At 48.4% G+C, this 27,834-nt stretch overlaps 1 protein-coding gene across 8 annotated transcripts in view; it reads right to left on the minus strand.

Moving 5' to 3' along the window:
- LOC125705974 (unconventional myosin-IXAb-like) overlaps positions 1 to 27,834 on the minus strand; it is a 96,454-nt gene that overhangs the window by 52,064 nt on the left and 16,556 nt on the right. For all 8 annotated transcript variants that reach the window (XM_048972377.1, XM_048972373.1, XM_048972380.1 and 5 more), the window contains exons 2-5: positions 22,269 to 23,188; positions 2,937 to 3,031; positions 2,426 to 2,488; positions 986 to 1,085 (exon numbers count right to left, since the gene is read on the minus strand). In XM_048972377.1, the coding sequence (XP_048828334.1) occupies positions 986 to 1,085; positions 2,426 to 2,488; positions 2,937 to 3,031; positions 22,269 to 23,111 (1,101 nt within the window). In that variant the 5' untranslated portion in view covers positions 23,112 to 23,188. The remainder of the gene's footprint in view (positions 1 to 985; positions 1,086 to 2,425; positions 2,489 to 2,936; positions 3,032 to 22,268; positions 23,189 to 27,834) is intronic.

The following is a 27,834-nucleotide window of genomic DNA, read 5'->3' on the forward strand; positions in this document are numbered from 1 at the left end:
CATATTAGCCGAAACCAAAAACAACTTGCATTACAAAAATCTGATTGGATGTTGTAAGGACGTGTCCATGAGCTGAGCCATAGTGAACCGTACAGCATGTGAGAAACCAAGTGTGACATCACAGAGTCACGTGCAGGACCGAAACGGCCGAGAGGCGTGTCTTTGTTGTGAAATGCCGAGACTGGAAGCCTGAGGTTTTGTGTGACTAGGGCATCGGGTGGCTTTTTGTTGTGGTGCTGGCAGACTGGGAGGCTGAGCTGTGCTTTCTCGCCAGTGGGGGCTGGGGGGGGGGGGGGGGGGCATTTCCACAAGGGCCTGCTTACCAGAAAAGCTTAAGAGATTAACAGTGCCTCACAACGTTGTCATAGAGATAAGGACTAACACAAAGGATGCGGCATGTGCTCTCCGCGTGCCGGGACTCCCATCAGACAGAGAGGCTGTAGGAACGGCAGCCCGGAGGGGACAAAAACCACCCCTCGTCAATTGATCTCCAACTGGCGGTTTGTGTAAGGGGGTCGAGGACCAGACACACTCGTTAGAGCAGCCGGACTGACAGACGGCAAGAAGCAGGCAGATGGTTTGTGGAAAAAAAACTGACACCCAAGCCTCTGCTAGATTTACAGCCGCCTCACTTCCTAGGGTGTGTTTTCCGATTGGTCGGGGAAATGAGGCTTCGGAACTCCCATTGGTTACTTCACTGGCTCCCGTTAGTTTAAATCAGTGTTTCTCAGCTCGGTCCTCTGGGATCCTCAGACAGTCCGCATTACTGAATACCTGGTAAAAATGTACTGGGAGCTGGAAAAGAGCAAAAATATGGACTGTCTGGGGGTCCCTGAGGACTGGGATGAGAAACACTGAAAATGGTGGTTGGCAGCACACAGTAATTACCCCCGTCGTGGGTTTGAAGCCTTATTCTGCCCTTGACAAAGACCTCCCCACCCCCCAACTTTATCACGCTGGTGTCGCCGTGGGCAGGCAGGCGTACCTGGTTGAGGTAATGGTATTCGTCAGGGTTCCTGAGGTGGAAGGCCAGCCTCTCCTCCTCGCTCGCTCCTGCCAGCAGGTAGTAAAACACGTGGTAGTTCCTGGCAAGGACAAAGGGTCGCAAACCCGTCAGATAGTGTAAGAAAGCCTTCACGTGACTGCGGACCGAAGCCGGCAAGACACCAGAACTTCTCTTGGGGAATCAAGATCAGAGCTTCAGCATTCGACCCAGACCTGCCGGGGTTGAGGTGACAGAATTTTCAGAGAAATACAGCATCAGTGAGTAGATGACAGCCCTGTCAGCATGAAGGCTGCAGGAATATGAAGATGAAGGCGGGTACAACCAGCCAGACTGGATAATGGAAGGTGCTGTAAAAAGAAATTGTCCTGTGGTGGGATGGAGCCAGAGGGTAGAATTTTTTAAGATGAGGAGGATTTTTTAAGATTAAGGAGGCATAAGAGGGATCATAATTCATAGAAAGGGGACAACCTTATCATTATCCAATGAGTGATGGGGAGTGGACCAATCCCCTTTCAGCGGCACCCCCCTGGGTATACACCTCTGTCTTTCTCATTACCAGCAACAGCAATTTCACACCCAGGCCTACAATCACATTAAACATACAACAAAATGTTTGTAGTAACCACCATATACTGGCACGGCCTAACAGACAAAACCTTCCCCATCGTGTGAAGGATCAGTGTCCAGCGTGACCTGATTGGCTGCCAGGCTGTGATGTCAGCATGATGGTGAAAAAGCTACCTGGGACATTGCAGGCCTGTGGACAGCGTGGAATGTTCTGGTATGTGTGGTGCAAATCTGTACACCAGCGACATCCCCTGGCAAGTCACCTGTGGTGGGGCGAGGGGGGCGAGCGACCTGGGAACATTAATAGTCCAAGCCAGTGTTTCCCAACCCAGTGCAAGGGGAATCCCAGAAAGTTCTGGTTTCCACCGCCTCCCCGTTCCTGATTGTTTGATTTGTTCTTAATTGTTTGGTTCAGGTTCTATGGGAGCTGGAAAGAAAAAAAAAAGTGGACTGTCTGGAGGACGCCGAGGAGTGGGTTGAGAAACACTGGTCTAATCCATTTCTTCACAAACCAGTACCTTCACAGCTGGGGATAACTAAAAGCATCACTAATATGATTACTAATGGGATAACTATCGGGGAAGCACATACAAACATCATCAAAGGGATTCTGATAGCCAGAGCAACCAAAACAGAGCGTGGGGATGTGGGGGGGGGGGCACCCACAGGGTCTCAGACGCCATTGGGACCACCCTGGGTGCCTGGGCCCTTGGGGGCCGAGAACTAAAACACACCCGGCAGACGGAACCATCCCCAGCTGGAAAGACGACTTAACGTTGCACAGATGTGTGTGTGTGTGTGTGTGTGGGGGGGTTGAAACTGTCACACCGACAGTCCCCTGCAAGCTGTTACCTTTCATTGTGCTCCTGGTAGACCAGCCTGGACTTCTCCAAAAGGTACTTCTCCACGTAGGCTCTGGAGTACGAACAGAGAAAATAAAACTCAACGCAAGAGTACACAACGAGAGCGACTGAGGCACAGAGAGGTGCACCATGGGAGACGTTTGTTTTGTTAGGATCCAGTTACTAGGAAAACTACTGCTCTCTTCAGTACTAAGGAGGACTGGCTATTGTCATAAGGAAGTCACTTTGAAAATCTGTGTCAGTACAAACACCCGAGGCTGTTTACAGTAACCCCCCAACACAGTGACCGACATCTGGACTCCACCCGATTCCGAGGATCCGTTATAACGAGTGAGGTCATCGCTGTCTAAGGCTGCTGTAAATCCCAGATGGATGCATTGCTTGTCCTCCCTCAAGCTCGTGAGCTTGGAGTCAACTGCCCCAATTCATGCACCCTGTTCCCACCCAGACAGCCCCCCTCCCCCAGCAGAAGGCCAAAAATGGAGATCGGCCTGTCTCACCCCCTCACGGTTCCGCTCTCCAGGTAATTCACTTGGATGAACTTTCCGAAGCGGCTGGAGTTATTGTTGTGAGCCGTCTTCGCATTTCCGAAGGCCTGTGTGGGGGGGGGGGGGGGGGGGGGGGAGGAAGTGATTGACAAAGAATTGGGAAAAAGAAACCTGAGACTGCATACGAGGATTCGTTGTCCTGGCAGTTGTAATGAAGCATCTTTCAGGAAGAAAGTCAACAGTAGGTGGTATGGCATCAATAAACAGCATTTGCATCATGTTACATTACATAATAAGCTTCTTCAGCTCACTGCTATATATAATTACACTTATACTGACATGTATACTGCAGCATAGCAGTGAAGTACTGCATGGACTCGAGGAAACGAAACGAAAGAATCAGAGATAACGGAAGAGAGGGCATCTGTACAACAATTATCCACTATCTGGAGTCTGAACCCATAACCTTCCGGTGATCACTCCAGCTCCTGGGCCACTCTGATTTTCACAGGCTGCTGCCGTTGTACTGTCCAGGTCAAACAGCTCCGGATGAAGATGCAAACTGAGCGATGCATCATTTAGAAGAGGACCCTTCCTTCTGATTAGATACGCCCCCAAACTCCGCTCAAACAGACTAAAGCCAGGAGCAGAATGGGGACCCTCTGTGAATCTCAGCGACCACACAGCAGACGTTCAGCTATAAGGGAGGACGTCTCTCAAAGACGGCGTAGATGAAGGGCTTCGAAGCAGTCAGGAAGTCAACACTGCCCAGCCAAGCCCCAGCATTCCATATAAAACTTGATCTGTCAACTTCGTTCTATTAATAGCTCAGAACGACAGTAGTGGGACGATGTGGAATGAAACAGCAGGATAATCAGCACATAAGCCAAGGTATAGAGTCACTCTATGAGGCCAAAGTCATCATAGGCTGATGAGATGAAATAAAATTTACAGAGGTGAAGCCCGCCCTCCCCCCCCCCATGTGAACGTACCGGTTAGTCTATGCCCATGAGTACCTGCAAGAGCAGAAGAACAGGAGGGAGGTGGGGATGAATCGCCAAAGCTAGCAACCGACTAACGCATCACCCTGTGGCCGGGGCACTGCCGATTAACGCGATTCACACCTTAAGAAGCAGAACCCTCTGTGACCTGCTATCACAGACACCCTACAGAACCAACTACGAAAAGGCTCAGTGATGGAAAGTTTGACCTCAAAAATTTGACCTCAGTAGGTCAAGGTGGGTGCGATCAGAAGGTCGGCGGTTTGAATCTTGTCCATTATCAAAAATTGTTTGGAAGCTGATCACTTAGCGTTCAGCGGCTACTGCGATGTGGAAGCCCTTTGGAGCACCTACAGGTCCAGATTTTTCAGCCTGAGATGAATCACACGTCTCTCGCAGTCACATGGGCGGAACTGGGGGTGGTTTCATATACAGTGCGGTCACTCAGGGAGTCTCGGGGAGTGATTGGCCCAGCTGTTACTAGGGGACATTGGTATAGATGCTGCATCACTGGCTGCAAATCTGCTCTTAAAAGGAGAACCCATCCCCAAAGCTAATTCCCCTCCTAGATGGAGACAATGGGGGTCGTTTACCCTTCTAAGGTCAGAGACTTTCGAAGCTGTACAAAGGGGCTCTCATCCACTGCGGTCAGGTCGACTCTGTTACTAAGCACAGCTCTAAAGCGATTCAGACAGCTGCTCCACATTTTCACACCTGAAATGTGGTTGCTTAGCAACATACCTGCCTATTGTGACCTCAGAATACAGACTGGATTCCAGAGGTCAGTTGCCATGGAGCCACAGGGCAGAGTGAGTCCCAGCATCCCTGGCCTCTGGTGTAAACATCTGGCCGCCAGTTCAGGGCAGTACCTGGACAAACTGCTCACAGTCCATTTAGTCCAGTTAAACTCTAACTAGGGACCTCAAGTTCTACCAAAGATGTTATCAAGAAGAAGCTGTATTCGATGTTCCCATGAAAGGAATAAACACAAAAAAACGCAATAGCTTCTGTATCACTTGATGTTCAGCATTTGTCTGCAAAAACTCTTCCCTTTGATAAGCCTGAAGCAAATCACTGCATCAAGGAATATCTCCCCCTCCCCACACACAAATTAAAAATAGCTTAATCTTTTCATCCTCTTCATCGTATTTTCCTAAAAGGATCAACCTAGACAAATGCACTCCAAATCACCCACGCCTAAATAAAATTACTTGTAAATCTACCGGTAATTATTTTTAGCGGGAGCATCACGTGTGAATGGGCTTTAACCCCCAACACACTGCAGTTTCTTGCATTTCCTGCTTTTCAACTCACATACACAGCTTCAGCAGGACTGCAGCAGCAGACCCCAGTGTGAAGGGGTGGGGTGGGGGGGGTGGGTCAGGGGCTATCGATGGCCCATTTTCACTATTGATTAGTTCCTTAAAAATCTTTTCACAGATGGAAACTAGGGAACGAAATTCAAGGTCTGTAAATAGCTGAGAGCCCGACTGTTAGCCATTAGCCTTCAAACAGCAACAAAGAAGGTGCCGGTTTCCATTCAAAGCTGACTTGTAAGCAAAGGGACATACCCTTGGAGGCTTAAATAGAGCTCTGTTATCTGTTCATTCCGGCAAAGGATAGACCCGTATTTTTCTTTTGAAAATATCTCTGCTTTTCCGCATGAAAACAGGATTGGGGGGGACAAGCTTGAGACTCATTTCCTTCTACAGAGTGACCCACGGAGGAATGAACCATGGAAATTTCCATATCATACACCCAATATCGTACAACAGCGAGCAGAAGGTTAAGGATCTCAATGGTGACGGATACAACTGGGCAGAGATCGAGGGGGGTGGCAAGGGCCAAATCACCAAATCACCCCCCCTCCCCAAAGTGCTCCAGGCAGCGAGATAAATGGTTGACCCTACACTCAGACCTTCATTCTCACCTGTATAGATATGCGTGCGTATATCTTAAAAGGAGAGCAAGGATAAGCAAAAACACATTCCAATGTACCTGACATTAGACGTGATGCGCCCATGTAGGCTTCATGCGAGCCCAGAGTCGGGGGGCCTGGTGGTGCCAGACGGTGAGCAAGGTGGCGGAAAAGCTTCAGTTCGGAGACATCAGAGGCCCGTACTCATCAGGTCACCGACACTGGGCCGCGCTCTACAATGGTGCCCTTTGGTGCTACATAAAAGGCACTAGTCACAGGGCCCTACAGTGAAAAGCCTCTTCAAGGAGGCCTCTATCAGCGGCATCTTTCTTCCTTTGAGTCGGTGTGGTTTTCAGCGATTCCCCCAAAAGCGGCGCGCGGGTCAGGGCATAGCGGCATTCCACCTTGTTTGGGGCCTCCGCGGGAAAGAAGGCCCGGCAAAGAACGGGAGTCGCGGAGCACAAGCACGTCCACTTCCTCTGGGGACTGTACCATGTCCGGACGACAGGGCAATGGCATGCCCCGTGCTCCAGTTATGGTGTATTTTACTTTGTATTTAGCAGTATTTACAACAAATTCATAGAACGGCGGTTACTATGAATAGCAATATGGAATTTTCCCAAACATAGCCTGGGTCCTTGTGTTTTTTTTAACGCTCTGGGTCTTCGCTGGCGGAAGTGAATGAGCACCACGTTTATCCAACAATAGAATCACAAGCTGTCTGAAAGCTGCCATTGTTCCATTTTTTTTTTGGGCAGGAAACCGTGTTAGCAATGGTACGCGCTTGGCTAAGACGAGAAATTGGGAAGTAAACATACACAGAGCGAAGGAAAGTGATGTTTTTGCAGGGAGACTTTTCAGTGGATGCTGATTGAGGGACTGCAGACAGAGCGGCCAATATGAATGAGCTGTTCGTAAGGTTGGGCCCCAAACACGCAATCAGACTAACAGCTGACGAGTGAGGCAAGAATAACTAATTAGGGGGCTAACAATGCACTAATCAGGGGGTTAATAATGTCTGTAGTGCTGCAGAGGGAAGCACATTCAGTCTGTGCAATTAGGAGTCCACCGGACTGAGAACAGCATAGACCAAGCCCTGGGTCAAAGGTCACGGTGTCCTTTGAGCCAATAGTTACGTGAAGACCAGCACAGGCCATCAGAGGGCGTTTTTCTGCAGGCCCCACAGGAAACAGACAGACACATTGCCTAAACCCACATACAGGAAAAACGGCCACTCGAATCACTTTAACGATACATAACACCTTTAATCTAAGCATCTCACGTTAAAAACAAAGACAGGTGTCTTTTTATAAAGGGTTCAACAGCAAGACCCATCTGGCATAGTAAGTGCTTCTGGTCCTAGTCCATACAATTTCCCCTTTGTGATGTCAAATCCATCCTACGTCCTCAATCAGGGTTACAGCACGATAGAGAGATACGACATGGACAGGGCAGCAGCATCGCAAGGCTCGAGTGCAGAACTATTCCCTGGTAGAAGTGCCCATGGACGGAGAACTGAACACGTCCGTTCCTGCTGGGGGGGGGGGGCTGGCACTCTCCTTCAAAGGATCATATTGCCTCATTCCTGTCCCTGTGGGCCACACATCAAAAGCCACAAAAGCACATGATTTTCATTGGCTAGTAAAACAGCCTCCACGACCCAAGAAACACACAGGGGACCTGCCCCCCTCCCCCAACCCCCAGCGCATCCCAACAAGATTTCATCCACAGACACCAAGTTTGTCCTCAGGGTTAGTGGCAGATAAAGACATGGACAACAGACCCTCCAAACCTCACAATGCACCCTGAGACGACTGCTTTAGTACAAACGGCAGTGATATGTGCTCATTAAAGGATGGTTATGAGGCAAACCATGCTAAATTTAGGCTTCCCAGGCCAGGATGTATTAAAATCCCGTGATGCATTCAGGTAACACAGAAATCAGAGCAGACTGGAAACACTCTGTACATATAAAACTCTTACTGAGGAAACACCCTAACTTCTAACTGCTAACTGCAAAGAAGTTCACCTGCAGATGCCTGAAAGAAACACATTTTACTGGGATGAGTGAATAGAATGATGGATGTACGTAATAACAGTTCAGTACACCATGAGTATAATATTTTTTTAATGAAATCTCTATGCATCTGCGTGCATGTGTGTCATAGTGTGCATGTGTGCATTATGTGTGCGGAGCTCAGTACTGTAAAGCATGCACATCTTCCCCTGGCATCTGATAAAATACAGAACTCCGGGGATTGCAAATACTTCATTCCACTGGTTTGGCACGACGTCGATTAAAATTCAGTTACAAGATTTAATTTACATTTTAGCATTTTTTGTGTATAATTATATACAGAACATAATTTTTCATTATGTCAATTGTAAGAAAATAGCCATTTTTTCAGCATACAAGCTCTAGTGCTGTTGCACAACTCCAAAGAGAAACCCCACAATGCTTTTCAGTGGCAAAGGCCGCCGTCAGTTCAGCAGCACAAAGGCCAGTCTTGCCATCAGAGCATGAGCACCAAGCTCTAACCTGCCTGAGGAGCAAAAGGGACAGTGCTTCAGTTCACTTGGTAGCACCTGATCTACCAACCGCATTGCATTTCATGGTTTATAATATAGGCAGCACCATGCAGCAGAAATTACTGTGGGGGGGGGTGTGGCCTGGGTTTGAGGGCAGCTCCTGTGCTAATGTTCATATCCATGTTAAATGACTGTCCAGCCAATTTGGGAGAAAGCGAACAACAATCATGTGAATTTGATTTCACCATTAAATCGTCACAATCACAAGCCCAACAATATGCACTTTAATTAGCATTTAATTATCCTGAGCCCGTCAGGCAATCTGTACTCAATGACTGTCATACTCTGTCTTCACTCAAATCCCACGATGTAACGTTTACCGTCCACTTAATTAACGCATCACAGGCATTAAGATAATAACCGGTTGTTACTCCTCCAGGAGACGCTGTCCGATCGCGGCTTCATTTAACACGTGTTTTTCAATCCATCTGTCCATCTCCTAACCGCTAATGGTGGTCAGGGGTCGTTGGGGGGAGGGGGGCACAAGCTAATCCCAGACAGCACAGGGATACTGGCTGGAGTACAACCGGACTGGAATGCTAGTTGAAAACGTTTGTAATTATATATGTTCTATAACTGGTCAGTAGCCTTAAAAAAGGGCTTCTTAATGGAATACATTAATATTGGCATGTGTCTTGAGGATGGTTCCTGCTGTGATCCTTTCTGTTCCTCTACTGACTAGTAGAAGTCAACCATACACTCTCATGCCAACAACCACACTGAGGTATCACTCTTCCTTGTTGATATTTCCCAGAATATTTTCTCACCAACATTAAGAACAAAGGCCATTCAGATAGCTTATGAACAGGGTTGCAAGTCCCTTTCCACCAACCACTGATGTGTCTGTCTCCATGGCAACCCCCCTCGACACAACTAATCGTGCCCCCGCCAGTTTTGGAGACGCGTCGTGTGATCTGCGCCAGCCGCAACAGACATCGATGGATGTTCAGACAAAGCCATATTGGAACCCAAATCCCTGGTACAAAGGAGGAACTCAAAACATGCTTCAAGCATGAGAGAATCAACCAACACTGATCCTCCTCCACTAGATCTCTTATGCGAGTCTGACCACCACATAGGACTTGATGCTCGTCATCCACAGAAACCGTCTCACTGTAGAAGTGGGTTAAGATGAGCGTTTGACGGCGACTCTCACAGCTGCCACTCTGTATGGCTCCAGCAACGAATAATCAAAGAATAAATTAACTGGGTTTCCCTGGGGCTGATTATTTAGTTTAAATATCTGATTTAATGACTAATCCCCACGGTGGAATTCACAGTAGTGTTATAACAGTGGGAAAGACGGTGAAATTAAATGGTGAACGGATGCAAGAGGAACCAAAGGCTGTTTTTTCCCTCAAATGATGTCCTCCATCTCCTAGACACTAAACACCACAGACAAGGCAAGGAAGAAAAGTCCTGACAACTCCGACAACAAAGGTGTGGGTGCAAAGACCAGCTTTGCCCCAAAGCAGAAAAAAAGTTAGGTTTTTATAATTTTTTTACTACACCACTAAAAATATTTGGCAGATCTGTGGGTTATGTTAACACAGTGGTTCTCAAAGTCGGTCCTCGGACCCACCGCCCTGCTTGATCTCCATCTCTCCCTGCCCCACACACTGCTGATTACCTGGATCAGGTGTGTTCAGTCAATCAGCAGTGTGTAGGGCAGGGATGGCTGGAAAACAAGTAAATGTTGAGTAATTTCCCAAAATACTACTCCCTGGGATGCTCCTTGGAATAGAGGCACTCATGCAGATTTCGCACTTCCTGACATATCGCAGAAAGCCCCAGAGAAACAGAGCAGCTCCGGAGGTCTGTCGTCAATCGCGGGTCACAACCATGTACTGAGTAAATGAGCCTACATTTCCGACACACTCATGAAAAGTCCCGTTCTCACTCATATTAGTCTTCCTAAAGGATGCTTACATACAGTCCCAGTGCCGTTGGAGAAGAAGGACCCTCAGCCAGCTAAACCCTTCATGCCTGCGATCGGAAGGTCGCCGGTTACAGCCTGGCCTCAGCCGAACAGTCACATGTCAGTGGGCCCTTGAGTAAGGCCCTTAACCCCCAGCCCCATGGACTCCATGGCAGGTAGCTGCCCTTCACTGCCAAGCTTGTTCTCACCTACATATGTGTCTGAGTGTCATGGGGAAAGAAAATTTCCCCACAGGGACCAATAAAGTATCATTATTATTAATATTATTATTATTATACACACACAAAGAAACACAGACTCCTAGTTCAGATGGATCTGATACTGAAACAGAGAAATTGTACAGGGAAGCCTTTTGCAACCTGGACATTTACTGCATGCATTTACCGCGTGTGTATGCGGCATCCCTCGGCAACAGGCTACCGAAGATGCTGAGAGGCGAATTTCAGTTTCAGTCACAAACAAACGATATTCACAGAGAGGATCAAAAGCCGCTTACTTGGCTTTCCATAAACTATCCATTCAAAGACCTTTGACTTAACTCACAGCAAAAATGTAACCATAATAAAAACAGGCCCACAAGTTCTGCAAAGGCAGCACAGGAGAGAGAGGACAAGGCCTTCTCCCTCAGCATGACCAGGAACGTGCGGTTTACTCAACAATGAAGAGGTAATTAACCCTGTTCTGATCCTTTAACCAAAGCAGGAATGCGATCCGGCTTAAACGCTCTCATGTTGCCGAACCAAACTCCGGGCACGACTGCGAATCAGCATCTCTCTTTTTTTTCCACAGAAAGATCTAATCACACTTTCTGACAGAACAGCAGAGCCGTACTTCCTCCCACACTGCATTTAAATCAGGGTGATGCTGCTCCAAGGCTTCCAGCCCTCCTGACCGCCGTGGACGGCTCGCCCTAGCTGCGCTCGTAGCTGCATGCGCATGCATGCTGAGGGTGATACGGGAAAGAGCGCAGAGATACAGGCAGAAATGATGCGTCTGTCTATCAAATATAGCATGAAAATATGGGAAATGGATTTAGCAATTATAACTGCTGCCGATTCAAAATCGTTTAAGAAACCTGATCAGAGTGAGTGCAGGACAGCTACAGCACATGGCCTCATGCAGACATAGAGACTGACAGACACACACACACACACACACAGACATACAGACACACACACATACACAGACATACACACAGTACATTGTGGAAGAAAAAAATTATCTCCAAACGACCCTCCTATACCTTCAAATAGAAAAATAAGTAAGTGCTTGACTATGTATTGGTAAGGTAAAATAATCTTTTTTTAGTGAGATAATGCAAATTAGAATGACAGCATGCTCTGCACTCATGCACCCCAAAGAAAGAAAAAAACGCACCGTTATATACAGATATACAGACCGACACAGACACAGTCGTAGAAACACAAAGACATGCAGGCAGACAGAGTGACACACAGCTCTGAAACACAGACAGGACAAAGACCACGCCTTAAACCAGGAAAAAATATCAGTACGTCAAGTTTCCAATGAATGCCATCAGACCTGGTAGAAACATGGATAAATCAACCACAGAATGCTTTTAATTCAAACTGAGAGGTTGTCTAGACCGGTCAATCACTGGGGTAAAACAAAGGTGTACTAATTACATGATGAAGATCCCTGGGACCTACTGTATTTCATACGGAGCAGCTTCACTGAGTCAGATACGCTTAATCATATCCGTCATCCACGATTAAACGAGGTACAGCCAACGAAAGCGGGAGGGGCGTCGCCCACGGCACCTCCAGCACTCTGGCAGCCAGCCCATCAGCACGCGGGATGCCGTGGCAGCCTGTCGCTGGCGAACCAATAGGAAAAGTCTGTCCTGCCATCTGCTGCGTGGATTTGATAAACACCAAAGAGACAGTGCTTACAGATTCCAGGGAGGATTCCTGTCCACCAGTGAGGGTAAGGATGGGGGGGGGGGGGGAGGGGCAGGTGGGCACCCAAGTCCGCCACCAGGGTGAACAAAGGGGGACCACGCCCGACTTGTTTGGCCAGCTATGGAGAGCATTTCTGCCAGGGCGGGGGTCTCCAGGGAGAGAGAGGATCTCACTTTCTACACCAGAAGATCAATATCACAGTCAAGCAGAGCCTCCATGATGCCGGACAATTATTAATGATTAACGGCACCTATATGTGGAGGCTTACATGTCGTTACTGAATGAGAAATATTTGTCTTGCACCTGGCAGAATGATGCACAGCAGAGTCCCTCATCATCACCGCTACTCGCCTCTTTGTTCCTATAACCTGTGACTGACTAATGATTCATGCCATGACGGCTCCGCAATACGAACAGCTGGTGTGTACATGTGTGCGGATGTATGGCCGTTACATTTCATTCAACGTGTGCTTTAAAGTGATGCACATTGTTGAGCAAACGGGGTCAGACAGTGCCTAGAGCAGTTGGGGGTTAAGGGCCTCGTTCGTGTGATCTCACTCTGCCAACCCTGGGTTTTGAACCAACAACCTTCTGATCATAGGTCACTGCCACCGAACCTGCTGAGCCCAATTATGCCAGCTTTAAGTGAGAAAATGGCTTTCTTTGGCTGGAGTTTATGCACATATGTTTATACATACTATATATTTATGTATGTATGCATGTATCTATGTATGTGTAAAATTAATTAAGGGCACGCATGATTATTCATCTGTTTTAATCGGAGATGAGTATGTGTTTGAATTACTAGCTATGTGTGCTGACATATACCTTTAAAGGTAAGCCTACCCCCAGACAGTCACAGCCCAGCTGACTGTGGGACCATGGGGGGCAGAAAAAAAAATAAATAAATGAGGTCAGATGTGGGCGGAAGTTGGGTGGAGCTTCCCATTCCGGTCATGCTGGGGTAGGGGGGCAGGAATGTGGCTTGACCGCGAGGACAGCAGAGGGGCCAGTGAGACATCCGGAATGTTCCGCTGGGGGTCCCCTTTCCTGTTCGCGCTCACGCTCGGGACAAAACCTTGGTTCATTGAAAAAAAATAATAACCGTAAATGCCCTTAAACTAAAACCGAAACGAACTTAAAATCCAAAGCAGCAACTATAAAGTTGTCGGAAACCGGAGGTGACGGACATGTTGAATATTATTACTGTGAAATCAGAAATAGTTTGAGGTGCAGGATTTACCGCCCACAAGTTTGAAACGAATCAACTTTCCCCCGATGCATGTTCCAAACGGTTGCAAAACCTTAATGGGATTAAAGACCTATTTTCGCACCAATCGCATCGGCTTAGGCGCAATCGTGGGCCAAGCCTGCGGTCCGCGTTGCCGGGAATTCTCCAGCACGATGAGTGTTGAAGTCTGACACAAGACAAACAGCTCCACCTCATCTTTCCTCCACAACGTAAGACGGACGACTGCAATCCAAACTCTCGCTCTGCGCGGAGGCACAGGAGCTGATGTGTGGTGGAAGAACTGTGCAATATGAAAAATATATAGAAAAACATACCCTGCATTTAAAATATGGCAAACGTAACGTGGATCGTGTGACCAGGCTCCACCAATAGCACTCTAAACCAATGAAGGAAACCTTCCTGTTTTTTTATGCCTTCAGAATGTGTGCTTGGTTGAAACAATGTGAATTAAAATTGAAGGTTACTCTTGCGGGCCGGTTGCTAGGTCTCGTTATCCCTCACAATCGCATGGTGGAGCGGAGCAGGGTGGGGGCGGGGGGGTGCTGGGGCTGCACTATGTCATGGACAGATGACCAACAGTCTAACAGGGTCTTTGCGTCTATGGGTGCTTAGATGTACATGCATGGGGGGCTGGGGGTGTAGGCAATTAATACTATCTTCTGAGTGAAATGAATTCTGGGGGAGGGTTGCCGGTAGTGATGCTTTGCTGGAACTCCACATGGACATCGACCAGCACTGGGTGTAAATTCACCAACTGGGAGAGCCCGAATGTTGAACCCATGTCCATGTGCACGCACGTGTATGTCTTCCTGCATGATTGTAATTAAGAACCCGGTGCCACTGTTGCAGCCAGGAAGACAAGGACCCAAAGGAGACCAACATCTTCAGATTGTTCTCCGCCGAGGACCACCATAAGGTCTACTACGAATGGAGAGGATCGGGTCCTGGTGCCTGCTGGGAAGGTGAGCTGGATACGGGCAAAGCCACCGAACAACACAGCATCTGACTACAGTAACAAACACCACTATTGTTCTCCTGTATCAGGTTGCTGGCTAGCCTTGAACACCATACATTCACATAGGGTTTGAAATTCGTCACACGGCACATGCTGCTGCACCAGAGAGTAACTGAACTGTCCTTCACATACTAAAAAGGATACAGAGTCCCACACAACCCTGAAACCAGGCATCACAGTGGCAAACAAGCTGAATCTCACGCTCTCTGATCCCAGAGAGAAACATAATTCGATTCACTGCCATGGGAATTAAACGCACAGGTGCATTACAGGTGATATTTACGAAGGCATTCACACTAAGAGGATGGGTGTCTTGGCAACACAACTCACTCTGACATGGCGGCAAACCAGAAAAGCCGCTTTCCACAAGCCTTGAGCAAACCTCTAATCTGAGATTTCCACGGAACTCAGAGCAGACCCTCCGGACTTAACTGAACAGGTCCTCAGTAGTTCCTGGGGAAGGTTGGCAGATACATGGGCCAATAGGTGAGAATGGGACTCACGAGGAAGCTCGGAGATCAGAGGGGCACACCCATCAAACAAGGAACGTTCCCAGAAATTTAGCAAATGTTATTTAAAGGTCTTCTCAAAGCTGAAAGGGAATGTTCTTACTGTAACATTAATGGAATGTTGTTTCCACGTTTTATATTTTAACAAAGGTCCTGTTTTCCATTCTACATTACTAGAATTAGCTTTAGCAGTGGAATCATGTTCTGGGAACGTCAGGAAAACTGTACACCTTGAACGTTTCCAGACCTTAATCGTAACGTTTGTTAAGCATTCCTAAAATGAAATACTGTTAGCTGTGCAGGTGTTATGAACAGTTCAACCACACGACCAGGGGAATTTCGGCATAACCTTTGAATGTTCCTTGGTAAACAGTGGCCATAAGGTTCTTCAAAACTGTTATCAGTAGGAAGAAACCCATAGACCAGGACTACCAGCACAATGTAGAAGCAATGTGAGAAGTTTTTCATTGTGATGCACTGGTAGAGTAGGACTACAGACCATTTCCTTTTTCCAGTACACATACTGCAGTTTTAACAGCCAATATACCCCACAAAAATTTACCATGTACTCCAGCTAAAGCCTATAGGGGGCCCTTATCCCAGTAAGAGGACCATGCATTTCCCTCCTCTTAATAAGAAGCAGTTCATCTGTTCCTCTCACAAACAAATCCAGCCAGGAGGGTATGGGCTCTGCCATGTGGTGGAGGGTTAAGGGTGTCAACCAACTGGAGCCCCACACCCTAACTTCCAGTCTGGTTATTTTTACTCCCATTACAACCCCAGGCGAGGGAGCATTGCGTCAGCCAAGTGAGCGGCTGTAGGACACATGGTCCTCGGCCGCCCATCTGCCTGCCATTGCAACGCCGCCGCGTTCTGCATGGCCCGTGAGGGAGAGTCAGGTCCAGGCGCGCCCTTCCGGGCACCGTGCCCACTCCCACACTCAGCAACCCTGAGGATGCCCCCATGAGCGATACCAACACTCACGCTTCCCGAACGTGTTTACCAGACCTTCTCGCACTCGTCTTCAGCCCCAACACGTCTTAGACGATCGCAGCTACTCGCCCTGAAACCAGGAACAAAGCTTCAAGGCAGCAGCCATCCCAGGAGTAATTCATTAAATAAGATAAGCAAGGCGTCCCAACATGAACTTCCACATGGGGGCTGAATGTGTGGGGGTCACTCCAGGGCCACTGTCTTCGGCGAAACACAAAGGATGTTGACATTTCGATTCGGCCACCGTGACACGGCAGGGCCGCAAGACCCTCTGATGCACGGAAACGTCTAGGAGGGTGTGGGGGGAGCGGGTGGCAAGGTGGGGCTGCAACCCAAACCAGTATACCACACATGTTGGGGACAGCTGTGCTGCAGACGACGATCACTTTTTCTTTTTTGCCTTTTTTTTGCTTTTTGTGAAGCAGAGGCTTTTATCCAGGCAGAAAACAGGACCAGGCAGTTTCTGGAGCCGAGCCACACGACGCCCCCGAAAAGGAGACGCTGCAGCAAGCTAAGAGCACCTGCTTACTGGCACAACAGTGTGATCTGAAGGGTTCTCTTTAGAATATTCTAGAAGCGAAAACTCTGTATTGTTATGATATGCAAGAAAGTAGCTTTTGGGAGAGAAGCTATCGGAAGCAACAAGGGAGGAGGTTTGGTTCAACGGCAGCGCGCGGATCTCCCCGTTCGTTGTGAACCCGCAGGATCCATTTGTGACTCCGGCTGTGCCCCCCCCCCCCCCCCCCCCCCAGCCCTATGATTAAAAAAACCTGAGACTTCAGTGGCTTATTATTTCAAGGCTCCTTGGGAAGAAATCAGAGTGAGGCGCCATTTAAGGTGGTTCTGCACAAACCGAGAGGAACCCCCACCATGCGTTATTGATAACAAATGACCCTTTACCCATTGACACAGCTGGGTGTTTTACCTTAGCACTTCAAGGCTACCGACCCCACATTATGGTATAGCAGCAGGCTCTAAAATGATTTCAGCAGGGAATCCCTCATTTAAAAAGCTCAGCGGGCAGCGATAACAGGAAAGCTGTGCATCACAGGTCCCTGGGTGCTGGTAGGATTCCCTTAAAGAGCCCCAATGAAGCTAAGAACTGGGAGTGTTGGGGGGTTCCCATCGGGCAAAGAGTCTGGGTGACGACGATGGAGACACCTGCTCGAGGCAGGATGCAGCTGAGGACCCAGATGAAAGCTGCACCAACACCCTTGTGAGAGCCTTTCATGCAGGGACATGCATACTACAGGTACATTAGCAACAGACGATTAGCAGCTTAAACAAGCTATCAAAGGAAACAAAGTAAAAGTTCACACCACAGCCGCGCATTCGGCGATATCCGCGGCAAGTTTACATGCGGCATGGAAACAAAGGCGTTGGCAGGTCAATTAACCAATGGGATCCCCCAGAAGGTCCACAAAGATCTCAGCCACAGCAGGTGTTAGTCATCATGTCCCAGGCAAAGGATTACAGGTCCTGATCCTGGTCCAAATCCTGTGGGTCACTACTGGCAAGTGATGACACAAACTACTTTGCCTGGACTGTTACGGACTGGATTAGGGGCAGACAAAGCGGACCGTGTGTGTGTCTGTCACAACGCCAGACACACACCAATAGCATACTGGTTTCCACCCAGTCTGGTGACTCAAAGCCCAGGCAGAAGTTTCTGAAGCCAGCAAAGCTGGACTGAGCATCAGAGGGGGCAGAGAGTGGAGGAGGAGAACTGACTTGGGATCGCCAAGAATCACAGACATTTAAAAAAACCCCCACAGAACTGGCTTTTCTTTGCCTTTCTGATTCAAGCCCACGGAGTGTGTTAACTTCCTGTTTCAGATCATTTCATTATGAAACCTATCTAACAGCAGGACAGAGCAGAATCATACCGATCCTGGACCCTTACCCCGATCTCAACTGCGGCGAATGGGGCGATTTCCCAGAACTGCCTGCAACATTTCACACCTATGCTGCCCAGGAGAGATATCATCAGGGTGTCCGGAGAGTGTGATGATGTACTAAACTCATCGCAAAAACACTCGTTCTGTTTCATCGGGAACCAGGCATCATATCTGAGAAATATTGCTGAGCAAAGAGCTTCACAATATATTGTGGTACCACCAAAAACACTACAATTAACTGTAGTAGAGGGTCAGCATTTTCTTTTTTGTGCATATTGTCAATACACAGAGACAAATAGAGAATAGATAAATCAGTACAAATATTGCACATTCAGAAATAAATTTCTGCTTAAAACTTTATATTTCAAAAAACGAATGATCACACCACTGCAGCCCTTTAGAAACTGCAGCTTTGCAGGCAGCTGATAAGACCATAACAAAATCAGTAGAGCCATTCGTTTACAGATTATAATCATAAGAAGGCTGCAAATGTTTAACGAGTAGCTCTGAGCATCTAAGACCGTTCTAAGCACAACTCCAGGCGTCCTCCTACATGGAGAACAGAGCAGATTCACCATTTGATGAGGAACTACTAAACAGCGGGGAGAAGAAGACAAAGAGGATTTTGAAGGGGAAGGTGGCCCCCAGGGGACAAGGAGCACGACGCTCCGGGCTTATCGAGTGGCGCTGGTTGTAACTGGAGCCGGAGAGGAACACAGAGTGCAACAGGGGGTAAGGAGGCTCCGGGGCTAATGAGAGGGCTCAGCTCACAGCTGGTGGGCAGGAACCGCGCAGCTCTCCGTCAAAGAAAGGCTTGCAGGGAGCACGGCGTGCCCGTCGCCTGAAACACGCATGACGCGCAAGCGCGAGGAACAGAAAATCTATATATGTCTCGCATTCCAATTTGGGCCCTGCATGATGCAGGAAACAGATGTTTAACGGCATCCTCTGCAAGCTACAGCCAGATATATAGATTATCTTCAGAGGCAGCAGAAAATACATCACCTCAGGTAAACTATAATCTGAACTGACCCCATATGAACCACATGACAGGCAGAGGCGGGCCTGTTGGACTCAGTCCCACCCCCTTACAGAGCAAACCACTATGATCTTAGTGCTCTTCCCCCAGGGAACAATGGTGATTACACCGGTTTCACATCAAAACAGCCAACCCTATGTCATCTATGGAGCAGAGATAGTCGAGAGTAAGGAGTAAAAACAAGCTTCTGATTTCTTATTTTTGCACATCTCATCTTACTCTCCTTTGAGATATATGCATATACAGCTGAGAGGGAGGCTTGGGATACAACTACAGTGTGGGCAATTTATCCGGCACCCCCGAAGCATTTGTTGAGAGGTTAAGGGCCTTACTCAAGGGCCCAATGGTAACGTTTCGGCTGAGTATGGGATTTGTAACGCTAACCTTCCAATCACAGGCATAGAAGCCTAACCCACTGAGCCACACATCGCCTCCAACGGTTTGTGCCAACAAAGAATTATCTGCCAAAAAGCCAAGGAGACGGATCATTCAGACAGGTCCAATCTGCTGCAGAGAGTCAGGCAGCATCATTAATCCAGGCTTCTGCTTAGTCCCCCTAGACCTGCTCCCCTCCAACCCTGCTGCACAGCTACTCTCGAAAGTTGTTCATAGAAGATGAAAATGAATTGAGAGGCAAAGTTAGGAATGTGACTGCACATGTAGCAATAATAATAATGAAATGCAGAAGAACATGGTCTCTATGAACCGAGGGCACATGTCAGGCATCTGATAGGTATCCTCTGAAGGATAACTTATATCTGCAGGGAGGTACCGACTGGACACCACACCACTCCCAGAGCTGTCAGCTTTGAAGCTAACGTAGCCCAACAGTCCTCTCTCCCAAATTCATTCACCACCCCTCCCCCAATGACAACCTCTGCCAAAGGGATCCATGGGAGACTCTACACAAGTTTCCCGCCTCAGCTACTGTCGTGAGTCCATATGTCTTCATGAGTGCACGACGTGATTTCACAACAGGTCCACAATGCCTCCCTTCGCCCCGGGTGAGGAGCTCGTGCAGATGGATGCACTCGCAGCTTTTGGTGCGTTCCCGCCCCTAGTTCCCTTCAGATAAAAGCATGCACAGTTTCCAAAGAAGGTTATGCGAGTACTCCAGATACAAGTCTGGTCTTACAGGCCCACAGAGGTGAAGAACATGAGGCTTCTATGCATGGACATGCATGTCTGATAGCTAGATAACGGAAACAAAAAAGAAGCTAAGACCCAAGGCAACACAAATGTGATGGATCCAGGTACAGACAATGCACCGAAACAGAGGTGCATCACACTAGCCACAGTTTACCTACCAAGATATCGGTTTGGCGTGTCTGGGAAATTGTACAACAGCTAGGGGTTTGCTATACAAGGGTATCCAGAGTCGAGAGCAAAAGACTAGCAAAGCGTTTGAAAAAAAATGGATAGTATAAATGGCCCACAGAGATTAGTCCGAAGGTAGAGTTGGCCCACTTGTTTCCATCTCACTAACGTTGTCTCTTGCCAGCAAAGACCTGGCTACACTTTCCTCTGCACATCCATCCAAAAAAGCACTTTCCACTTACAAACAGACTAAGCTAAACCTGCAAACAGACTAAGCCAAGTGTCAACTCTGTCCCCCGAAGAAGGAAGATGAGCAAATAGCATTGACCAGTCAGGTCATAAAAGGCACAAACTATAGATGCCCAAACTAAGGCTATGAGAGTCCCAATCCAGACCACTTCCCTGTCAACAAGAATCAGATCTTTGTGACAACAAGGTGATAATACCAGCAGACTCATGCCTTAGTGAAGAGAGTGAGACTGACAGAGTGCCAAGGAGAAAGGAGGGAACCACGAGGAGAGACTTCTGGTGCAACTGCAGCCTTGCAAACACAGCAGCGCCGCAGTCTGAGGAATTCCACCCGTAATCGTTACCTCTGGACGCCAGACCACAGCATATTTAGCGCCTCATGATTCCACTTCCTCGTTCGGCCGCCAAGAGCTCCACGTGTGGAGTGATGTTGGCAGTGGACGGCAGCAAGCATTGCAGAGAAAAATCCCTACTCTATAATAGGGGCTCCCACAAGACAGAAAGCTATGCTCCTCAACCCTTAAGCCCTCTCGCCGTTAGCAGGGAGCACATGATGCTCACGCAATAAAACATGCCATTCAGCACACACTCCCACTTCACTCTTGGACACAGAGACCAGGGCAGCAGACCTGATTGACATTCTCAAGAAGGCCCATCCCACTAACTAAATACTCTGTAGATGCCGAGTCCAGGGGCTGTTACAGATCCCTCAGAAAGCGTAACTGAACCACACCGGACTGAAATTTGCAGATTTCAGTGTAGCTCTTTCACATACAGACACACGTATGCACACAACACAGTACATGAACACAAAGCATGCTGCTGACCAACTGTATCACTAAGTACCATCTTCTCTAGTTCCCCTCACCAACGAGTGTGGGAACTTAGTTGTTGTTCAGTCACACCCTATGGATCAAAGAGTGCCTCAACATAACTGAGGCCATCGGAACCCAACCAGCTGCCGACGTCCACAATGTCCTGCCTATCCGGAATCAAAGGCAAGGTCACATGACCCTGTTTGGAAGGTTTCAAAACACACACGCAGCAGCACCAAACATCACTTTCAGGTCCACCTGAAAGAACAGTTTTATTTGCACGACACAATAAAATGGCAAAACAGCACCGCAAAAGTCTTGCCCACAAAAGGTGCCAACAGACATCCTCTTTTACCGTTAAATGACGTTTACTCACAACCTTTGTGGGTTGCACGTCATACACAGTTATCATCTACCATCAAAACCATGACACTGCTCATTGGCACAGATTCTTCCATAAAAAAATACCACTCTCTGATAAACTATATGTTGCGGGTTGGCTGTCAAACTGGCAAAATCTTGTTTTTTCCACATCTGCCAAGTCTGGTCAGATCTGGTCGCACGGTAGCCTAAACAGCCAGGGACGCAAGTTGGGAATCGTCGCAACAAGCCCTGCAGTAAATACTGGTATCCTGGCATCCACGGGTGCCTTTAGCAGTGGACCTGAGCAGGTAGTCATCGATCAGTCCATTCCTCATAAGCGGGGGGGGGGGACGGGACGAGAGTGTGGGTTGTCCTCAGAATTTAGCCTTAACACAAACATGCCGTTTCATATCTAGCGTCACAGAAAATAAGTCTGGCACTTGTTGCTCGAATATAAAATGCAAAAAAAAAAATCACTACTCTCACTGTCACACCAAATTAACTAGAAAATTTCATTCCTCTTACCTCAAGCACAGGTCCTGCCCCCAGGATGGTCTGCTCCACACCACTAGCAAAGCCCTTTTGGCTGAGTGCAGTGAGGTGGTGAATGAGGAAGTTGGTGCTCTGGGTCTTGCCCGAGCCGCTCTCACCAGAGATGACAATGCATTGGTTACCCTGGCGCTGCAGCATGGCGTGGTACGCTACATCGGCCACCGCATAGATGTGCGGCTCCAGCTTGCCCAATCGGTGGTTGTCATACATCTTCACATACTTGGGGTTGTAGATAGGCAAGAACTTGAAGGGGTTGATGGCCACCAGGATGCAGCCCACATAGGTATAGATCTTCTCCTCCTTGAAGCGGCTGCGCAGATTCTCCAGCAACGTCTTTTCGTTGAGGTCAGGCAGGTTGCACAGGTCATCGTGGTCCTTGGGCTGCGGAGGTGGCAGGAGTCCCCTCTCCACTAGGCGGCGCCGCTCATCCGTGACCCGTAACCACATCTGCAGGTTGCCGTAGTGGATGGAGCCATCCAGGTTCTTCTCCCGCAGGAGGAAGCGGTAGTCCTCGCCGCCGACACGATTCTCCAGCGCCATCCTTGGCCACAGCATCATCCGCTGGACAGGGCAGTCTGTGGGATTCAGGATCCATTCCTCACCGCCGAACTCCTTCACCTCCGCCAACACGTAGCATTTGGTCCTGTCCAGCCGGAGCCGGTCGATGACTTGCCCGATGACCTCCGCAGCTGTGGTAGTCTTGCGGGCCGAGACGGGGCAGTAAATGGTGTCTTCCGCGATGCTCCCCGGGTAGATTCGCAAGGTGAACTCGGGGTCCTCGAAACGTCTCCTACCTCCGACATCATGAAGGCTCATATTGGAGCAGCAGTTCCCATCAGCACGTGCCTCGCACCCGTCCGGAGTGCCCAGGCAACCCCGTCAAGACATCCCAGCTATTGAGGAGAGAGAAAGGAGCATTAGCAGGAGACATGGACCGAATCCTACTCAGGAAACTGAAGACATGCCTGAACTGTGGTTCAGATACAGCTTTGTGACACCCAGGTGTCAATCGTTCTTGTTTGCAGGAATCTCACTAGGACAGGAAGTGCAGGCCGAGGTCACTTCCACTCTCTCACAGCTGCACAGGCCTTCGAAAATAAATGAATCCTTCTGCCTATTGTTGATTTAAGGAATTCACAATTGGTCAGAGAAGATGCGTTCTACGGTTGACAGCCAATGGTGACAAAGGATGCTTGGCGGGCAGCCAATCGGCTTTTGAGCTGCAGGCCGAGCAAGGGCAAACGGACCACCTGCCAAGCCCTGCAGCTGCTGCCCTTCTGACAGGAGAACTTCTAATGTGGACACAATGGCGCATCTCAGCACCTCTCCACAGATGTCATAAGAACAGTTGCTAGGGGTTACCATTCATTGCAGGCAGACTAATATAAGAAATTAGTAAGAAATACAAACAGCCTTTGTAATAGACGCTACCCAGTCAAAATCAATGGGTATTTGAGGATTATCTTAAAAAGTGAATTACTAACTTTGTAAGGCACACTTTAACATCTTGAAATTGAAAGGACTCGCACATTAAAAGGACACTGACTTTAAGTCAGTGAATGCTTAAATTTTGTGGAAGACAACAGGAAACATCTGATATGATACAGGACCCCTGATCCCGATACATACAGAAGTATCAATCCGTATTTGGGACTGAGACCAGTCGATATGGGTGTTTGACTTCAATATCACCCATAACTGTCAGTACGCTAAAAGGGTAACAAACAGCTGTATTTTTGCCAAATTCCTCATTACTCTAGAAGATTTTGGACATAATTCTGACAAGATGCGCTCCAGATCTGGGGGTGCAACGGTGAGCTTGAGTTCCCGGTCAGCATTGGGTGAAAAATGGCAGGACGCTGCTACAGACATGGGGGATTTACATCTCCCAGGTCCCAAGGCTGACATGGCAGACCGGGGGTGTAGGTGCTATCAGTTTCCTAAATCCAAAGGGAGGGCTGCAGTTGGTAAAACTGAGTAATCACGGGGGGGGGGGGGGGAATTTGCACTGGGTGGGGCCCCTGATATTTCACAGGGCCCTAGGCTGGTGCCTAGAATAGCCCATGCAATCCACCCTTGGCACACACACCTGCATTTATTTTTATTAACAGCCGAAGAATTTTAAGCAGTTAGGATTTGTGAAGGGCTTAGGTCAATATTTTTGTTTCATTAAAAAAAAAAAAAAAAATCAATAAGGGAACGCAAATATTCTGTGAACAAATACCATATGCACCGAAACGGTCAACCTGTTATTATAAATAAATACTGAATATTTACTCGGATATAAATGCATTTCATTTAAAAGCATACACAGTTTCATAAATAAAGTCCATAGCTTTTAAGAAAAGCAAAGTTTGATTTTCACACAGAAGTACAGTGTACACGCCACCATCTTGATGCCTTTTGAAAGAAACATTTATAATCAGACATTAAAAAACAGAATAGTTAAAAAGAGAGATATAGCGTGTGGCTCAGCTGTCTGGTTTGGAAGGTCACCGGTTCACCGCGGTCGGCAGAGTGATGTCACTGTTGGGCCCTTGAGCGAGGTCCCTAACCCCCAACGGCTCCAGGGACTGTCTGACCCTGCTTTGGATAAAGTGTCTGCTAAACAAAAATGCAATATAATGAATCACTAAAAATCTAATCTGAAAACAGATGAGCGGAAATGACAAATTAAAAAATGATATTTAGGGGGGTTTAAGCACTGAAATTATGTAATACTAAAGGAAAAGAGCAACAGAAGCTAAAACTTCAGCCTGAGCGGTGAACCGTCCTCTGGGAATTAAGAACTGAACTGAACGTCCATCACTGGGCTTTCAGCTACTGAAAGCAGTGGAGGGAGCCTCTACCCATGAATGTTACGTGTCTTCAAACCAGCACTCCCAGTAGTGCAGACAACATTCTTTTAAGGGTGCATTCAGGATGTTAAAGACACCTAAAATGTCCTTGCCAGTGTCCCCCACCAGGCACTTTCTCCCGCATGCCGCCCCCCATCTTTCTGTCTCTGGGAGGGTCAGTGTGGCTCCTTTAGGCCTCAGCATGGAGTTATTAAAAATGCCTCAAAAATGAGAAACGAGAAATAACAGGCAGCGCACACACGGACAGCCAAGGTCCCACTGGAAAAAAGGCTGGAGTACACGCGCATGCTGGAGTACACGCGCATGCTGGAGTACACATGCACAGCTGGAGTACACGCGCATGCTGGAGTACACGGGCATGCTGGAATACATACGCATGCCGGAGTACACACGCATGCTGGAATACATGCGCATGCCAGAGTACACGCGCATGCTGGAATACATGCGCATGCCGGAATACATGCGCATGCCGGAGTACACGCGCATGCTGGAATACACGCGCATGCTGTAGTACACGCGCATGCTGGAGTACACACGCATGTACATGCAGGAATTTACAGAAACCTCGACCCCCACCAGGCTGCCGGCATAAGATTCCCAACTCCTTGACCCCCCCCCCGCCTCCGCTTCGCGCTTGAAACAGGCGGGAGTGAGAGCTGTGAGCGGTTCCTGGCTGTCTGGGGGCATCGGCTCACGCTCGCTGGCTGCTCTCGTACAGATTCCAAGGTCTCAAGCAAAGACAGCTGCTTCGGTTCAACCAGGACAGTTGAGCCCGTCCACCTGGAATTTCACCCGAGACTCTTCATCTGGACACTACTGCATGATTAACCTCAAAACAGCACGTGTGTGTCTATGCTAGTGACAGTGCAGCATTTGTTGGGGAACCGACCCAAATACTCAGACACCTCCACCTACAAAAAAAAAAAAAAAAAATCAGGTGAAATGAAAAACTGAGGCCCAAAGCTAACCCATGGAGTGCTGAGTCCCACTTCAGGGTCTGGTCACATGACCCTGCTGTTGGGCCAGGGCAAGCTGCAACGAAAATCCACAAAACAGAGCCGAACCCAAAATGAAAGTAAAAGACAGACTACCTCCAGGGCGCAAGAACCTAATATCTTCCCCAGCTCCTCCTTGCTGCAGGATGCTGCTGCCTTGGCAAGTCAACACAGACCCCCTGACCGCGTGCCGTGGCCAGGAGACCTTGGCAGTCAGACCCGCCTCGTCTGCGTGGGAATGCAAGAAGAACCTGGAGCAAGGAGTGGGCTGGAGTCGCACAAAGGTAAAACGACGTTCAGCCCCCCACCATGGACCCGCAGCAGGAAACTGCCGATCTGCTATTTCTTTTAATTCTTTAAAACTTAAGATTTGTTCTGGTCATCTCCTCTAAAAGTGCAGACTCTTGAGAGCAGAAGGCCCTGTGCAGGTCTGCACATGCTCAGAGATTTCCACCCCAACCCTTCTTGTGGGAGAGAGATCTGTGCCCTGGATCAGGTCTCACAACGTTCTCCACACTGTCCTCTAGGGGCGCTGTCCCTGCGATCAAACCCCCAGCTTGCACGCTGAAGCCGCCCAGTTCACTTGTCCTGCGCATGGCTGACACTAGATTAGAGAAGCCAGCTGCAGGTGTCCCTGCTACCCTGTCTGACAGTATGCTTTTACATCCCGCTCTCACTGCCAGTGCTCTCACTCCAAAACACACAGGCCTTTCAGCTCAGACTGTGACACCGGGGAGGGGGGGGGGACTGGCGGCCTCATGTGCGGGTTTGACTTGGGGTAGGGCGCAAGGCATTGGGACAGTGGGCTTTTGTTCAGATTCCCGGGCCAGTGGAAGAGGCAAGAGGCACTGGAAAGGAGAATCGGGGTGAACAGAACCTTCAGCCTATCTGGGCACGAAGCCCACACTGGACATCCCAGAGGGGTCAGGTGGGGTCAGGTGGGATCACACCCCCCCCCCCCCCCGAACCTCATGTCAGCGGCAAATCACACTCCAGCTGTGAGATGCTTTAAATCTGCAGAATTAACAGAATCATGTGACCCTTCGATGGGTGGAAACAAGACATGCAGCAGTGGAGATAATTTTAGCGTAACAGTGCGGAAACGAAAGAGCTATTTTGACCTCAGCAAAAGAGAAATGCAGGAAACAAGAAGCATTAGTTAATGGTAAGGGTGTGGGCTCAGGCATTTTCTAGGACAAGAGACAAACACGACTCCTCCTTCCATAAACAGTTATAAGGCACAGGTGAAATCTGTGAATGGCACACAGCCAAGCAGTAAAATAACGGGTCTGGACCGACCTCAAAACATTTCTCTTACCGATCAGGTTATCAGATAGTAAAAATATCAGTTTGGATTCCCAACAAACTCACTGTCATAATGGAGGAACATTTCAAGATTTCAAAGATACACATATTCTTACACTTATACAAATATTCTTCCCGTCACCTGTAACGAGCCTGGCCATTAGTGACCTCTCTCATTAACAAGGTGTTTTCAGCAGCAAACTGCTGCTGACTGAGTGTTTATTTCATGACACCGTTTTCTAGACACTGTATTGTGTGAAAATCCCAGGTGGGTCTTCAAAACCACTTAAATCACACATCCATTCCAGCACATATCAAAATTGTAACTGAACCTCTTTACCGTGTCTGCATGCGGTATGTATTGACTTGCATGCACGTGAT

The sequence above is a fragment of the Brienomyrus brachyistius genome, chromosome 13, assembly GCF_023856365.1.
Source record: "Brienomyrus brachyistius isolate T26 chromosome 13, BBRACH_0.4, whole genome shotgun sequence".
NCBI classification, from domain to species: domain Eukaryota; kingdom Metazoa; phylum Chordata; class Actinopteri; order Osteoglossiformes; family Mormyridae; genus Brienomyrus; species Brienomyrus brachyistius.